Source organism: Egretta garzetta, unplaced genomic scaffold, assembly GCF_000687185.1.
Source record: "Egretta garzetta isolate BGI_Z169 unplaced genomic scaffold, ASM68718v1 scaffold163, whole genome shotgun sequence".
NCBI lineage: Eukaryota > Metazoa > Chordata > Aves > Pelecaniformes > Ardeidae > Egretta > Egretta garzetta.
Genome location: NW_009259308.1, coordinates 7036332 through 7053556, shown reverse-complemented (window position 1 = coordinate 7053556; position 17225 = coordinate 7036332). Strand labels below are relative to the sequence as shown.

The 17225-nt window shown below is 40.6% G+C and overlaps 1 protein-coding gene across 4 annotated transcripts in view; it reads right to left on the bottom strand.

The window, feature by feature from the left end:
* DAB1 (DAB adaptor protein 1) overlaps positions 1-17225 on the bottom strand; it is a 119077-nt gene that overhangs the window by 58042 nt on the left and 43810 nt on the right. For all 4 annotated transcript variants that reach the window (XM_035891814.1, XM_009636242.2, XM_035891815.1 and 1 more), the window contains exons 2-3: positions 5915-6054; positions 3515-3613 (exon numbers count right to left, since the gene is read on the bottom strand). In XM_035891814.1, the coding sequence (XP_035747707.1) occupies positions 3515-3613; positions 5915-6054 (239 nt within the window). The remainder of the gene's footprint in view (positions 1-3514; positions 3614-5914; positions 6055-17225) is intronic.

Below are 17225 nucleotides of genomic sequence, written 5' to 3'. Positions count from 1 at the left end.
AGCATTATGAAAATCAATACTTTTTGATGAATATTGGGTCTGGAACATATTAAAGAGAGCTATAAAGTTCAGGGAAAAAAACCTTGCTTATCGTTTCAGTAGTAACCCAACTACTGCCCTTCATCTGTAATGAATTATGGAGCAATTCTCCTAAATCATCTGTATGAAGTCAGCTATGACACTGCCAATTTAAAAAAATTTGCTAGTTTTGAGCTACAAATTGATTTTTTATTGTGATAAATTAAAATCCAATAGTAGCCTACAAGATACTAGACATACAGAAGCCTACATTTTTTCAGAATATTTTTTCTCTTTTCTATGACATTGTGGCAGACGTCATAGCAGTAGCCAATGATAAAAATTAAGAAAGGACACTAGAGAGAGAAATAACCTTTCCAAATAAACAATAAATGAGCACTGTGCCCCAAAACATCCATTTGGGAATCCCCAAATTACAGAAGTACAAGTAAAGAGAAATCATTGTGGGGGACAGGGAAGGCAGTTAAAGGAGGAGAAAGCAAATGCAAGGTTATGCAGGCTGTTCTCTATTAAGAGCATTTTTTTTTCTTCATTGCATGAATGTGGATGCCAGTCTCCAAACTTTATAAATTCTTAAGTTTAACACTGATACCAGAAGATCTGCGTGAGCAAACCACAAAATTTTTCCTGCCCCTTTCCCTTCTTTCCCATCAAAAGAGGCAGGCTGAGCACTCATACATCCCCATTTCTGCCAGTTTGTGGGATTTTCTCTATTGCTTCTAAATCAAGAACGGGATTATCAGTGTCCTGCATTGCCTAATTGCATCATCCTTATTTTGCTTTACAAGGGGCTCCGCGTTATAGCAGTAATGCAGCTTTCTTTGGAGGTGACTTTAGCATACAGACATCGACTTGAGACTACACAGATGGTATTATTTACTACTACAACAGCTGACATCTCTTAGCATTACACCAGGACAAGACAAAGCCATATGGATGAGACACAGTTCATCACCCCCAAATATTTGTCTCTTGTGTTGTGGAAAGCACCTTGCCTCAGTAGTGCTCCTGCAGGCTCAGAGAGCCCAGAGACACTGTCAGGGTCTGCCCATGACCTGTTGCTGACGTTACCCACTGTATTTCGGATGTTGATATTGTATGCAACTACCAGCGCGAATGGGGATGAGATGACGGCTGTAGGCTGATAACATGGAGACAGGCTGGATGAGAGCAACTATGAGAAGAGTGGGTCAAGGACATGAAACTTTGGGACATGGAGAGACCCAAGCTGGGGAAAAAGCTGAAGGGATGGTGGCTGTGAAGGACCAGCAGAGGAGTTCATGCATCCCTGCTTCAAAAGCTTGGTATGGAAAGTATGATTCTCCTGCTTTCAAAAAAAAGATGTAAAAAGTGATGTCAAAGCTCCCCACATCCCCCTGTCACAGCACTGTTTCAAGGAGGACAACTCAATACTCCTGTCCATCACTGCAGCAGCTCAGGGGCAGATGTCTGGAAGGTGGATTTAAAGGTTTCAGTCTAAGCCTCAGTCGGTGAGTGACAGGGTTACTGTAAGGATGATACAGTTATGTCAGACATAGAGTACAGGGTGTCAAAATTATGAAATGAGGGAGACTTGTTTTCATGTTCCTGCCTCCCTAGTTGCAGATAGGAGAGCGTGCAGGATGCTGCAGGAAAGGCAATTTGGTTAAATCACACCTTTGTTTCTAAACACATCCCCTTTCCCCTCATTCTTTTATGAAAAGAAATCCTATGTTTGTGAAACATTCAGAGACAAGTGCCACAGGACAGGTCTCTCCTTTTTTTTATTTTCCCAAGAAAAGGCTTAGGAAAGTAACCGTGGCCTCGGTTCAATTTGCAGAGTGTGTGGCAAGGCAGCAGGCTGCACACTGAAGAAAACAAAATATTACCATATTGTTCAGTGTAATACACTCTGTTCTATATACTGAATGAAGGTGGTATTCTCTGGCCAGAAAGAGGTATGTCATCGCATAGTTAAAATCCTACCCTAATGTCTATTCATTAGAGGACCCAACCATGACTGCACCGGCAGCCCTAACCCTGACATTTCCTATCTTCTGCACACAGGCTGTAACCTCAGCAATGTTCTCTTGAACACTGCTTTTGTATGAATACTTTACACATGCTATACACAACACATTCCAAATGAGTTTTTCATTACTAACTACTTGTATTATGTATCAGTGAGCTCAATGACATTGATTTTCTAATAATATAAATTAACTGGCAAAGATAATTTCATCTATCATCAGTAGGGTTTTATTTCTGGCATCATGTTAAACAGTTAATCTTTCAAAAGATTAAATCAAGAGCTTTTTAAAATTCAAGGCAGAGCTTAAACTGCTGTAAAAATCTTCTTAATTAGGATTAAAACAGTTTGTGTGTTGTCACTTTATATCTAAGTAGTATAATGTTTTGCTTAGGGTTCTTCTTTCAGAGCAATTTGAAAAATCAAACATGATATTGCTGTGGCAAAAAGTGCGTAAGGCATGGAAGTCTGCTGCAGCTTCCTCAACCAGATGCTACTGGATGAGTTGCTTCTCGGCAACCTCAAACAATCACCTCGAACTTTCTTTCTTTTACCTCCAATTCCATACAATATATACTTTTTCTACCATTGATGATACAAAAGCTGTGATTCTTATGGTTACTGCATATCTGTCAGAAGACAGTCACTCCCTGTCAACAGGAGGATATCGCATTATGGTGACTACTACTGCGGTGATCTGGAATTACAGACCTGACAGAAATTCTTTAGGATTCGCCTAGGACATCTTCAGGGCAACTCCAGCTAAGTCTGTGCTGCTCCCAGGAGCTCCCCAACTCCCCATGTCCTTCCTTTTCTCCTTCTGTCTCAGGCTTGGGAAAAACAAGCTTCACTTTCCTGGGGTTGTCCGCAGCTCCCTGTTCCAGCGTGTTTTCTTCCCCTCGGCTTCCCACGCCACAAAGGGCCCAATCCAAGACAATCCTAGCCTCTAATCCTAATCTCTTGTCATCAGACTCTCAAAAGTCACTTTATACTGCCAAGGAGTCTTAAGCAGCATCCAGAAGACTGGTGCAGTTGGGCCCAGGCTGGATGAGAAAACCCATACAGGCACAGACACCAGTCTGTACCACGGACTGCTAAAGCCTTCTGCAAACAGTGGGCTGGTATTTCCAAGAAACAATTTTTTATTTGGCTAAAGGAAAACAAATCCTTTCTTGCCACTTTCTGGACTTAGAGCTGTGTGTGTCTATGCACATAGGGAGCATCTGTGTACTCAAGCAAGTGGTTCTGCAGACGTATGCAGGACAAGGCTTTACAATAAACCACGTCCCCATGCTACACTTTACACCTCAGCCATCTAATGGCTTGCTCTGATATATGACAACCATTTATCAAGCTTGTCAGATGCTTCCTGTGGGCTTACACTGGCAAGATACTACTGCCCAGCCTTTTAAAGAAACATCCATGAAAAGATTCAATGTTGTTCCATCACATGATTGTTTTACTTACCCCTGTCTTTTCATCGAAGATTTTGATTCCCCCAAAGGAGACTGTTAAGAAGATTTTTTGTTTATGTTCTCCTTTCGAACGAGCCGCAGCAACAATTCCCTATTGAAATAAAGAACAGTTTGGCTGGTTTCATTACTCCTCGAGGTTCCACAGCAGAGCACAAAGATTTGCTTGCGGACAATTCACCACTTTTCTAGAAAAACTTAAGGGCTTTCCAGGAACAGTCCCCCTCTTACTTCCAGCTTCCTCCCTTTCTTCAAGACACCTCATCTCTTTACGCTACCCAGAGAGCATTTCAAATGTACTCCCGCTTCAGACCCCTGCACCAGCTAATCCTCCATGAAATGTTTTCATGGAAGCTGAAGGTCACTTCTAGCACACTTTTCCCAGCTGTGAGCTGTTGCAGACTCTTTTTTAAAGAAAAAACAAAACAAAACAAAACAAACCCCAAGCAGTGAAGAAAAAAATGCCAACAACTTTAGCTTACTTCATGGGCATGCTTACCTGGAATAAGCAAAATCAAACTACACCTCTGCTGTAAAAACTGGTATCAAGGGTTAGTTTTTTTCATAATCTCAGGCTTTTACTTCTCAAGTGAACTTGCTGATATGCATTTCATGTATTATTCTCCTGCAGAGTAACTATAACACTAACTTCTACTTCCACCTTCTCAGGAGCCTGCCCTGATGAATGTACTAAGACCAAATGTAATCAATCACACTAATAAATAAATACAAATATTTAGCCTTTATCTGGTGCTCTGCAATGTCAACATGTTTTAACAAACACTAATTTATGTTTTAAGACCTTCATGATGTCGTTCTTCTCATTACACACACATGAAAATTCAAGAGAAAAAAATGGAGTCATTTGTCAAAAGTGACCCTAAAACTATGCCTGGCCTTAAAACTCATGTTGCTAGACACCAGATTTCCAGAGCCTGTAACTTCATGCTATGGTGCCTTACATACAAACATGAATTTCTAATGCTACCTTCCCTTAACAGTTTGAGTACTCTCACAAGACTGTTTAGATCAATCTCGCCACTACACAAACAGGTATGGGGCACCTGGGAGATGTGGAAATGGTAATCCATGGAGGAGAAACAAAAAGGCTTGTGCAGCAGAACAGTGACAAATCTCCCAAATTGCTTCGAGGTACTATGAAATGATTAGAAATATCCAGTATACAATTAAACCAGATACGAATATTGTGGCAGATGTGATAAATCAACAGTGCACCTTTAAGAACAGCTTTTGCCTGTCATAAAATGTAACTGATTTGTAAAGTATCTGCCAGATCCTTCTTTTAGATTGTTGAACCATAAGATGCACGTCACCTTTTGCTGTTTATTCATGAATAACCACCTATTCCTCCTGGTTCCTCAGGACTGGAACCCTGCTAGTTGGTAGTGTAGAAGATACTGCTTGGCGATTTCTCCTCCTGAAAAAATTACTGATGGGAAATCCATCAGGTCTCTTGGTAGGCTGCTGGGAAGAGAGGACTGGAAGGACTAAAATGGGAGAGACTGCGGAGGGTTTACTCCTAGACCTAGCTTGTAACCCTACAATACATATGGGAAGTCAACACTGCACTCAAGAAAAACACAGTCTATCCTTCCTCCTCAATCACTCCAGCTCTTCCACATTTCCCAGGACCACATAAAGGATGCTTCCTATAGAGAGCTCTTATGCTCTTTGAGGGTTGTGAGAAAAGACTGAGCCAGACAGAGATATCTAGCATGCTCCAGAAAGTTCACCCTCCTACACCACTAATGCTTTCAGACTGTCTACTCTCTAAGTTTGCAGTCTTCTCAGAACCTGTTTTTGTCACCACTCCATTTCTTTCCCAAAACTCTGGGGACTCCTCTTTATCTTCTCATGCTCTGTCCTCTCTGTGCACTTCCTCCTGATATTGTAACCCATCAATCCTGCCATTACAGGTGCAAGACATTACTCTCCCAGTGAGGACAGCAGTTCCCCCCTACCTACATCCTACAGTGTCACTCACCCCTTCTTGTCTGCCCCAACAGGAGATAATGGTCAAAGGCAGGGCTGTAGTTGATTAGCACTGTCGTATAATCTGATACACCATTTTCTTCATAGTGGCTTACCTCCCCTTCTGCATAATAAAATTATTCAATTTGCAGATGCGTTGTTTATAATTTGTGGACAAATTGCAGTGGTGTCAATCATGAATAACTACTGAACTCGGAGATAATGTATTAAAATTAAACTGGGATAAGCAATACCAGCCAGGAGTTCATGTAAAATTGACTGATTTCAATACATAATTAACCAGAGTGTGACTCAGTGTCATGAAAGGAGAATGAGTAAAAGTTCAAGCTGAAATTCACTCCTTTTGACTCGATAATATTAAACATTAAAAGTTTCACTGCACCTTGAGCTTCATCATGGAGTCTTGGCATAACTTGTCTCCTCGTGCGGCAGAAACCTCATCTATCCCAATCAGTTTTGCTTTGTATCGGACACCGTCACCTTTAAACCTCTTTATTAAAGTGGCTTCACTGCGATCCTGACCTGAAAAGACATAAGGGAAACAAGGAAATTTGCATGAGTGCAAAGGAAAATAAATGGATAAATACTTGCAATTAAGTAGCAAATTAGATCCAACTCCTACCTCAAAACCTAAACATGCGAAAATTTCAATAAAATTAGAAGAAAAGTATTAGTTCAATAAAACCTTTTGGCCTTACTACCTCAAATGAATTCACGGTGGAATTGTTGCCATACAAAATCTTCTGCGTGGAATTTGCACACAAATTAGGTTTACAGAAGTAAGAGATAAGCCTGAATCAGACCTCATGGATCTGAAAAATTCTGATCTGTACGGGTTGTTTTAATCCCAATACACTTGCGAATTCTTCATTTTGCAGACAAAACTCTAACAGAAACATGCTACTATTTCCTCGTATACTGACTTATCTAACCATATCAGCAATATTTACACTATTATCATTTGAATGATGAAAAAACAAATGATGTTATTTGCCTGTAGAATATTGCTGCTCTAAAAGCTCCATAAAAAATACTGACTCCTTGTTCTATTCTTTCCGCTTATAGACACATACAGAAAAAACATAACCATCAATGCTGGCTCTCACAGGCTCACCCTGAGCAGCTTAAAAAATCGCACAAGATGTTTCTTAATAAAAAAGCAATCAGGGATAAGATAGCACAGTACTGATAAGGCCAATGTACATAAATTTCAGACTAGCCTGAACCACACAACGATGACTCAACAGCAGCCCATGAAAACGATAGTTTTGTCGGAAGACTTTTTCCCCAGAGTATCTGCAGAAGAGTTTATTCTGTGTCTTAGCGAGGAGAATCATAGAATCGTTTAGGTTTGAAAAGACCTTTAAGATCATCAAGTCCAACCGTTTCCTCACATAAAAACAAATACCAAACCTCCAACATACCTAGAGAAGGACATCATGAGTGTCAACTTAGCTTTTTTTAGTGCTTTTCTTTAGCACAAGTACATCTTTTGTTTAAACAATCCTATCTGTTTTGGAGTACCTGGTGATAAAGTAAGCTTGCTTGCACCTCAGCGAAATATGGCCACAAATGGTTTTCTCCCAGCTACAGCGGTGTCAGTGGAAGAAGTTTCAAACCCTGCTCCTAGGGGCTTACCACAGCCTCTCCATGCAATCCACCAGCCATCCAGGAATATGTTAGTTAGGGAATCAGTCTTTCTAAAACTGATTAAAGGCCTATTTTGCAGCTGTCTGTCGAATTTCTTGCTAGGATCTCAAAAAACCAGCAGTGAACTGTAAATAATTGCAAGAAAAAAAGGAACTAAACAAACAACTTCCAAGGCACAAAGAAGCAAGCAAAAAATGTGAGGTCTTAAAAGAATTTTGAGTTTCTTGGACCCAACAGATTCTGTGAGAAAACTTGCCTAAACAGACTGATCTTGCTAGAATTTATACTATTACCACCTAGGAGCTCCTGTCACAGGTTTTGCCCCATCCTTCCAGCTACTGTAAAAAATGAACAAAAGTGCACCAACCATAGGTAAGAATCTCATATTAGACACCTATATTTGAGAACTTTCGCCCAAATTTTCTCCAAAGCTCATTCCTACTTGAAAAGTCAGATTAAAGCACAGAAAAAAATAATAAAATCCACTTCTGTGCAGCTAGTTTTTGATAAGCAGAAGTACAGAAGTTTTGGGCGAAAAAACTATTTTGTTCTGCATTTCTATTAAAAGCACCTTCTTCAGCAGCCAACACTTGGCTCAGCTTTGCTAATGGTACACACCCATCAAGTGGATGAATAAACTAGATTCAAAACTATGGAGTTGAAATTTTTACAATACCATTATAGGAAAAACTAGAGAGCACACATGACCAACATAGAGTACTTCCAAATGAAGATACGCATTTTGTTCTCCTTCCTTGAGAGTACAGCACAGGCCACACTGTGAACTAACGATGGACTAAATGTATGTTAAAAAATAGAGCTATTTTAAGCATACTGAGATCTTTGAGTGTCTTTGGGCACAGAAATACTATTTCTTTCAATGAAAAATATCAGCTCATTTATAGCCCCTTAAAAATAAGGGAGCTGACGAAGTGTTGCTGTGCTAGCTCAGTGGCCACCCAACTTTTTGCCTTGGTTTGTTTTCACTCCTGCTCCCTCAAAAAGAATTAAAGAGGGTTGAAACTTCATGGTCTTACATTACATTTTATTTTAAAAAAAAAAATCTAATGAGACACAAATGATGAATCAGAAACTTAAAGTAGTGCTAATATCATTCCGCAAGGAAATGCAAAGGCAGATGTTGGCACTATCAGCTAAAAAAACAATGAAAAACTATTTTCTACTTTCAGCTCCCAAGTGGGGCAGGAGGGAGAACATCTGGAGAAGCAACAAAGTACAACAGTAACAGTGGACTTTTCCATATGTCTTTTAGACTTGCAAAGATAACCTGTTGATTTGCAGTAAATAAAATCCAATTCCAACAGCTTTCTTGCCAACAATCATCAACCTTACGTCTTCGTTACAGCTGAAGGCAGCTGTTAGCTAATAGCATGAGCATGTAAGTGTTCAAGAGTGTTTCCTGGGTCCGAGTCATGATAGCGACCTTGCATTCATCAGTTATTTGAACATTTATACTTATTCCAACCTCTGATCTATTTTGCTGCACGTAACTAAGTCCTCGGCATTAATAGCCCATTCAAACACAACTTAGGGCTTTGTTTGCTTACGCACAAGTCCCATGTCAATTATGACCCAGATTAAGTAGGATAAAGTGCTTTTGGGATAAATGACTGGGAAAAATCATCAACCTGAAAATTATGTAGATATGTTAAACTGCGGTGGAAACTGCAAATTACTAGAGACTACAAATTCATCCGTAAAACCCTAGAGCATATGTCCCATGAAAAAGCATAGAAAATGCACACACATGCTGCCCTATATTATAAATCAGCCATCTGCAACAGTCACAATTTCTCAGCATACATCCAGATCTCCCCTGATCTATGCTCATACTGTATTTCCAAATTTTGGTACTGTAATCAGCACTGAAAAACTTTCTACCTGCTTGGAAAATTACCATATGACAAACACTGTCAGTATGGTAGATTTTATAGCAGTCGTGAGATTTATGCAGGGTGGTGATACTTCATTTGCACACTGGACACTTGGTAAGGCAGATAGTCCAGACTCTCATAAACATCTCATCATTAAAACAAAAGGGTTTTTTTAATGACAATTCTTGAACAAGATTCTTTCTGTGGTTGAAACTTCATAAATAAGAGAAGCCTGAATTATGAGGCTCTAATTCTTCTTAAGCTTTGGAGGAAGCTGAGGGCTAACATTAAACCACTAAACTGGAGAGCTGTACCTGTGCCAGAAACCTGTCCAGGAAAGCGCTGCCTCTCTCTTTGCACATAACAAGCCGAGTCAATGTTTTCTGCTTTGCAGCTCCTGCCTTTGTCAGTGGAGACCTGCTCTCGTGCTCAGCTCTCCAGCCGCCCCCTGCCACCACACTTGCCCTGTCCCAGCCTGTGGGAAGGACTGTCCTGGACACAGGGCTGCACTTACTGCTGGAGCTCAGTTTCATCTGAATAATGAGAAGCCGCATCTTGGGGCTTTCACTCTCAGCTTGCCTTCCTCAAACTACAAAATAACATCTCAAGGGCAGGAGGGGGAACATTCATAAACAAACTATGAAGATTTTATGGAAAACTGAAGCTTGAGGTCTCAAATCATTACTAGATCATAATCTACAGCAAAATTAGAAGCACATGTTTGATGACATCCGCTTCTTTCCACAACACGTATTTCCTGAGATCTCATTTTAGGATTTCTTGACCGCAAAGAAGACACAGGTGCCAAAGCCATGCCAGGCGAGCAGCTGATGCCCATCTCAGGTGTCCACCGTACCTTGCACAGGTAGGGATCTGCCCAGCATTCTTCATCAGAGGACTAGCACCACTAGATCATTCTAAAATTATGCTAAATTAAATTTTTGTATTAAAGCTTTTTAAACTTCAAGACCAATGAGTATTTTCCAATGGTTTGCTCTAAAATGTTTTCATAGATATATCTTCATAACAAAGAAATATTCTACACATTTGTTTGCAACTCAACACAAGCACTTCACAATCCAAAACGGAACCAGATTATCAACAAAACTAAAACAGATTTGGTTCTCATGCCCCAAACTGAGAAAAAATGCAAAAGCTAGAAACCCACTAACAACAACATCACACAAATTCAGTTTAGAAAGGTGATCACCTTGAATTAGAAAATGTGCTGTTGTTGACACAGCCAAATAAATGTTTTGTTTGCAGCATATAGATTTATAATCCTCAGAGGCTCTTAAAATGTAAATGTAAGAGTAATTATTTTATCTACTTCTATAGATGTCACCATTCACCTTTAAGCCATATGTGTTCCAGCTGGAGCCACTGCTTCTGCCTAAGTGGGAAAACATGATCTTTGCTGCCAAGTTGTGACATTGCACTTGGACTTCCACAGTTAAGAGGACAATAAATCCCCAGAGCTGGGTGATGCAATGCGCTTCTGAGTGTGCATCTAAAGTAGAGAGGTTTATTATCATGATCAAAGTTAAGGTATTTTATCCATCTGACTAAATATACTGTAAAAGTAATAAACAAGGTTTTTAACAGAGTCAATCATTTTTATTTGAGGCAATAAACCTTAATTAAACTCAGATTCTTTAAAGCAAGCTAGAGACAGACCTTAACCCAAAACCCCAAGGACTCCTCACACTCTTCCCCTGCTCCAGCAGGGGTGCCTCCCATGGCAGACAAGTCCTTCATGAACATCTCCAGTGTGGGTCCCTTCCATGGGGTGCAGTCCTTCAGGAGCAGACTGCTCCAGTGTGGGTCCCCCACGGGGTCACCAGCCTGGCCAGCAAACCTGCTCCAGCATGGGCTCCTCTCTTCATGGGGCCACAGGTCCTGCCAGGAGCCTGCTCCAGGGTGGGCTTCCCACAGGGTCACAGCCTCCTTCAGGCACATCCACCTGCTCCAGCGTGGGGTCTTCCCCGGGCTGCAGGTGGAGATTTGCTCTGCTGTGGGCCTCCATGGGCTGCAGAAGCACAGCCTGCCCCACCATGGTCTTCACCACAGGCTGCAGGGGAATCTCTGCTCCAGCACCTGGAGCACCTCCTGCCCCTGCTTCTTCACTGACCTTGGTGTCTGCAGGGCTGCTCCTCTCACAGATACTTACTCCTCTCTCCAGCTGCAATTACTATTGCACAGTTTTTTTCCCCCCTTCTTAACTATGTTATCCCAGAGGCGCTACCACCATCGCTGATGTGCTCAGCCTTGGCCAGCAGCAGGTCCCATCTTGGAGCTGACATTAGCTCCACTGGACATAAGGGAACCTTCTGGCAGCTTCTCACAGAAGCCACCCCTGTAGCCCCCCCGCTACCAAAACCTTGCCATGCAAACCCAATACAAGAGCAAACGCTGTTCATTCTCCCAGGGGATCTGTAAGTAAGTGTATTTCATAAATAGAAAAAGAAAATAAACCAAAGCATCACTGCAATAAGCACACTGTTGCTTCTTCTGTATGCTCTTATAACACACTATGCGTTCTTCACAGCACCTGCTAATCTAAACCAATAGCCCTGGAAATGGCTATATCCTTTATTTAAATGTGTGAAGCCCCCAGGGCATAATCTGAATTTCTTGATTTTACGACTGTAAAATATATAATGATATTATCACCAAAGTCAATAACATGCTCCTGGCAATCAATTCGCTGAAGAATGACACACCACTGTTCTTTTTTTTTTTTTCCTCCTTTCTTTTCTAACTAATAAACTGTCAGAGTTGTATCCATCACACATTCAAATTATAAACCTGAAATAACACCTCCTTATATCTCGCAGGGCTGAAAAACAATCACATACGCACTTATAAACACCCTACATCTTCATGGGACAATTAGCATTTTTATAGCACCAACAGGGGAAAATACAAAACACTGTGGTGCAGAATGACCTCTAAGACGCTGCACACACTGAGCACTAGTGAATTCATTACTAAGCAAAAGGTATTTCCGGTTAGCTATGCATATATATGACCCTACGTCCACATACATATGCATCCATAATTTTATGTATTTGCACATATGCATACACACATGGCGCACAGCTTCATTCGGTATCAATTATCTGGCATAAATTCACAGTAATTTTAATCAACTACAGATTTCCCTAGGGGGGGAGAAAAAAAAGTACATAAGCAGGTGTAAAAGAGAAAATACTCATACATAATTATATGTATCTTTCAGTACAACCGCAACTAAACAGCAATTCAGAACGGAATCATGAAAAGCTCAAACAGATTATTCTCCTTGATGGCACATTTTTCTCAATGGTTTCACAAAACCGCAAGTCTTACACAGAGCGCTCAAAACTACCCGTCACACAAAGGGATGGATCTTGATACCAAGACCGCAGCACCTCAGGAACGCAATTCTTTCTTTATAGGCATAAAAAAACCTAAGTGCAGAATGCTTATTTGGGATTTTAAAATATATGCGAAATGCAAACTGTTTTGGGGGGTGGATTACAACCTTAAAAAGCATGTTAAAATTTTAAAGGGAGTAAGTACCTCTTATCTATATAGGCTCCTAGCCAAAACTCTTGGTTACAGTATATGAGCGCAACATGAATGCAACGGATGAAAACTTTTCCTTTCATCAACTGATAGGGAAACTCCTAAAAAGTCTGCAAGACGTGTTCTGGAGTGCTTTTAGCTTACCCAGCTAGAGACAACTTGCTGTAGAGTCAACAAGTGAATCCTGTTGAGATCTACTGGGTCAACAATGTGATAGTGCCAAGGTGCAAGTACATAAAACCTCAGCAAACTATCTTTGAAACCTCCAACTGCCGAGAACCCTCCCTCTTCCTCTGAGCTGCCCTTGCCCAAGAGTGCCATTAGGAGGCACGTGAGCCTCCTAGCTTGAGAAACTAGAGGGAGAATCTCCCTCCCATCCTGCTGCTGCTTCGGTCCTCTTGGTGCTTCTTCTCAGAAAGAAGTAAAATGCTCCACTTTGACAGCAACACAAACATTTGTCTCGAATGCAAAGACTGAGAATACTTCTTCAGAACATGATAAACCACTTAAAGAGGGGAAACAGAAACCACTCTGAAGGCTCAATGAACTTCTATTACAGTTAAATTTAAAAACATTACCTACAATTTTAAACACAGATAAGGGCTCTCCAGGAAAACTCAATCATCATTCAGTCTATCATCTCAGCAGTACTTCCCGATTGTTCAGCACTGCTATTCACAGTAACCTCCAACTGAGAGATTTTATGGCTTCTGGCATTATTAGCCTGTGAATTACTGTACTCGAAGACACCTACACATCCCCACTCTTAGAACCAAGTTTCCTATGTAAGTAAATATAATGTGCCCATATTATTCGCTGTTTTTGATCAGAGCTTTATGAGCAGAGATGCCATTCACAAGGTGACAGCAATTGCTCTTGCCAAGTTTTTATCTTAACACTTTGTACTCTACACAAACTAATACAAAACAAGGTGTACATTTTACAGTCTCCAAAGCAAAATGGTTGCGTGGACTAGATTAAATTATTTCTTTATAGTACAAAGAAGTATGTGTGAGTACGTCAAGAGAAGAATTCAATTATTTACAGAGAAGGCCGCAGTATAAAATAATGTTTGATTAAAATTTTGGACAAATCTCAGTGATGGAGAGTCTAAGGCAAGCACACGGGAGGATGGCAGTGATTGAGCACATACGTTCCACGGGCAGATGACAAAGCGCTCATTTTAGTTTTAGCCAGAAGGCTCACTGATCAATTTTATTTTCTTAGATGGTCTTTGAGATGACAGTATATGGGCACATCCTCAGACACAGAAATGACCAAAAGCTGAATGTAATTAAACTTCCTTTCAGCCTCTGTACCACACAAGTCTTCATATATCTTTGAAAGCCATTTTGTACAGTGCCTTTTACAGGGCTGGATGCAGAAGCAGCTGAAATCCCAAATTCTACACTGATTTAAATTGAGATAAGACACTGCAATAAAACTTCTTTTTGGGGTACGAGCCTCGTTCAGCAAGCCCCAGGGAAAGACCACAAGTGAAGCAAGGAAAACTTGGCGGTCCCTTTTCTTCTGTTAGAGACTAAGAATAAAAAAATATATATTTTCCAGAAAACTAGAGGGAAAGGGAAAAGACAGGTATCTGTGGATTCTCCTCTTTAAAAGACAGAAGATAGTTTAGCAAACTGTGTTCACCTAATGTTTCAAAGCTGGGGTAAACGTTTAAATCAAGTAGACATCAAAATGTCAAGTAAATAAAGCCCTTGGGAAAACAGGGTCATCAACCAGTTCATTCTTTACCTGCTTGCCTGGATGTCAGTATGAAATCGGTTGCTTCTGAGACAAAATCAGCTAAGAAAAGGTAATTGATTTTACAGTGATCCTTAATTGGTGTTAATATGCAGACTGCATTTGGACGAGGCATGGTAAAAGCCCACTTCGACAACCAAGGGACCCATTACTGCTGCATTAATATGCCCAAGTAAAACAGCCCTAATGGGGCAGACAGCAGATACCATCTACTGCCAGTTCTCTCCATAAAGGACTTCCAAAGCAGCAAGGAGAGACCAGTCCAAATAGTGCTGCTAAATTACCCCAGAATGTGTCATTTCCCAACCAAATCTGAACTTGCTAGGGAAAAGTAAAGTAAATTGGAATTGCCTTTCCTTCCAAGCTCCACCATAGCACTGAGAAGCTACCTTAAAGCAGTTGAGAAACTAGCCAACGCTAGGAAAACTGATCATTTAAAGATGAGCATCTAAATAATTACTTTGGTATGTGAACATGCAAGAAGATTTGCAGAGTTGCTGAATTCCCCTGATTCTCTTTAATCCTACAAGAAATAAAAGTGCTCAGAACTTATTAAAAAGAAAAAATCAAGCTGCTTTTATGTGTCTACCTATATCTGCCTTTAAGTATGTAGTTTTCAGGAACAATTTTAATTAGACTTTAACTAATCCAGGACACAGACATGCATGCGCTTACACGCAGCGCCCCAAAGTCACGTTGAGACACACAAATTCACAATTTACACTTCAAAGCCTATAAATATATTCTGTTGATGAGGCTATCAAAGAGTTTAGTTTTTGTTATGTATAAAGAAAGAGAAAGGGTGGAGAATCAGTTCACTTCATACAAATGCCAAATTCTTGTGCTGCCCTAAGATAAATGTTAATTCTCCAGAACTATAAAAAGAGCAAGTTAAGAAAAGGTTATGCTCTGATTAACATTCCCAAATTTCTCACATGTTCAATAAGAGAAGAATCTTTCCATTCGAGATAACTAATTACAGACACTAAAGTCCCCAAAGAAAAGAGCAATTGCCCACAACAGCTAACGAAGGAAGACAAAGCCATTCATTGATTTACACTTTACCCTCTCTTGTCAACACTCTGGTCCCCTACTGCACCAGCGCTGTGTGCACACGCTGGAATGGGACTGTGCACCACACTGGATGAAATTATGGTGGTGTGCCAGGGCCACATCAGGGCTGCAACATTTCTTCAGAAGAGAATGGGGTTTTGTTGTTGGTTTTTTGGGGGTTTGGGCTTTTCTTTTACATTTGTCAATGTAGAACTTTTATTTTGTTTGAAGACTCATGCCAGTACTAGTTAAAACAGTTACAAAACAGATGCAGTAGATCACCACAGGCTGCATCCATGCACCATGATGTGACAGCAACTGCGTCACTGATGTGACAGTGCAGCTGCAGAACCACCCTGCACCTTTCTCCCTATGGAATTATTGGCACTGACAATTATGTCTGGATTTCTTAGTTGTTCTGATGATATTGGTATAAAATGCAGTTCTGGAATGTGCAGACTTGCAAGTTTCTGGCTTAAAAAGCTGGCTCCAAGGCCATGGAATTAGAGGCAGCACATGGCCTCAGAAGGGAATTATGTACCCACCTTACAAAGCCTATTCTCACACAGAAGGGAAAGAATAAAAATGATGTTAAAAACGCACGGTAAATAGATTTGTAGAAATTATCCTATGATCACATTAATTCCATAAGAAAAGCAGCTGCTCTTTATTTTCCACAAGCAAACGGAAATACCAGTATTCACCACATGACAGTCAGAAAAAACCCCAAACTTCTATTTCCCTGCTGAAATTGTTCACATTTTGCTATCCAATGTTTCAGGAAGCAAATTATTTTCATTTTGGCCTCCCACTGCCTCTGCAACATCAGAGAATGTCTTTCCCTGTTGGAAAAACAATAGGAGGCAAAGAGGAAGGCAGCTTTTTTCCTGAGACTTTGGGCTAAAAAATGCCATCAATTTCAAAATTACAACAGTGGCAAAGTGCTTCTTTCAATCTGGTCTTTTCATTTTTGCCTCCTGCTGCCATTCCTATTGTCAAAGTGGCAGCAGGAGGCAGAAATGAAAAGACTACTGCCGGCAATCACCCTTGGGCAAAGCGTTAATAAGAAGTGAAACACCCCTGTGCCATAACGAATTCCAGAGGTAAGAAATTGGGGTTTGCATATCTCGTGTGTGTGCCATGGAGGATCAGCACATCAGGATAATTCTTCTGTTTCTGGAACTACATTGATAAGGCATCAAGGAGCCAAGGTACTCAGTAAACTAAGAATGAAATAAGATTGTTCGAAAAGTAATAAAATACAACAAAAACAAACCGACAAAACCCTCTACTGCAAGTAAGAGGAAAGGAAATTACTCAACTGGGAAAAGTTGGGGAATTTTTCAAGACATTGGGTAAATGGGTTGAGTTGTAAGGGCACAAGAACCCAACTGCTGACCAAGCTAACCTAGAATGTTTGTATCTGAAGAGCCTGTTGGTATCTGAAGAGAAACAGGACAAGAGACCAAAGCCAAGTGCGTAGTGCTACTCCAACTTTCACAAATTTCAACAAATTTGCTGAGTCACCTGCAGACCAGTCCAGTACATCAGAGCTATTCACCTAAAGAACGGCAGGAAGGTATAGTGCAACCAGAAGGAAATCACTAACAACCCTCCTTCCAAACACTCTGCAAGCCAGAGAGAAGCTCTTGAAAAAGGTGACTATAACTAACACAGCCAACTAATCACCTCTGTCTCTTGCCCTCTGGTGAAGTTTCCAAAGAATCAAAGTTGCCCAACTGCAAATCAGTGTCCTCC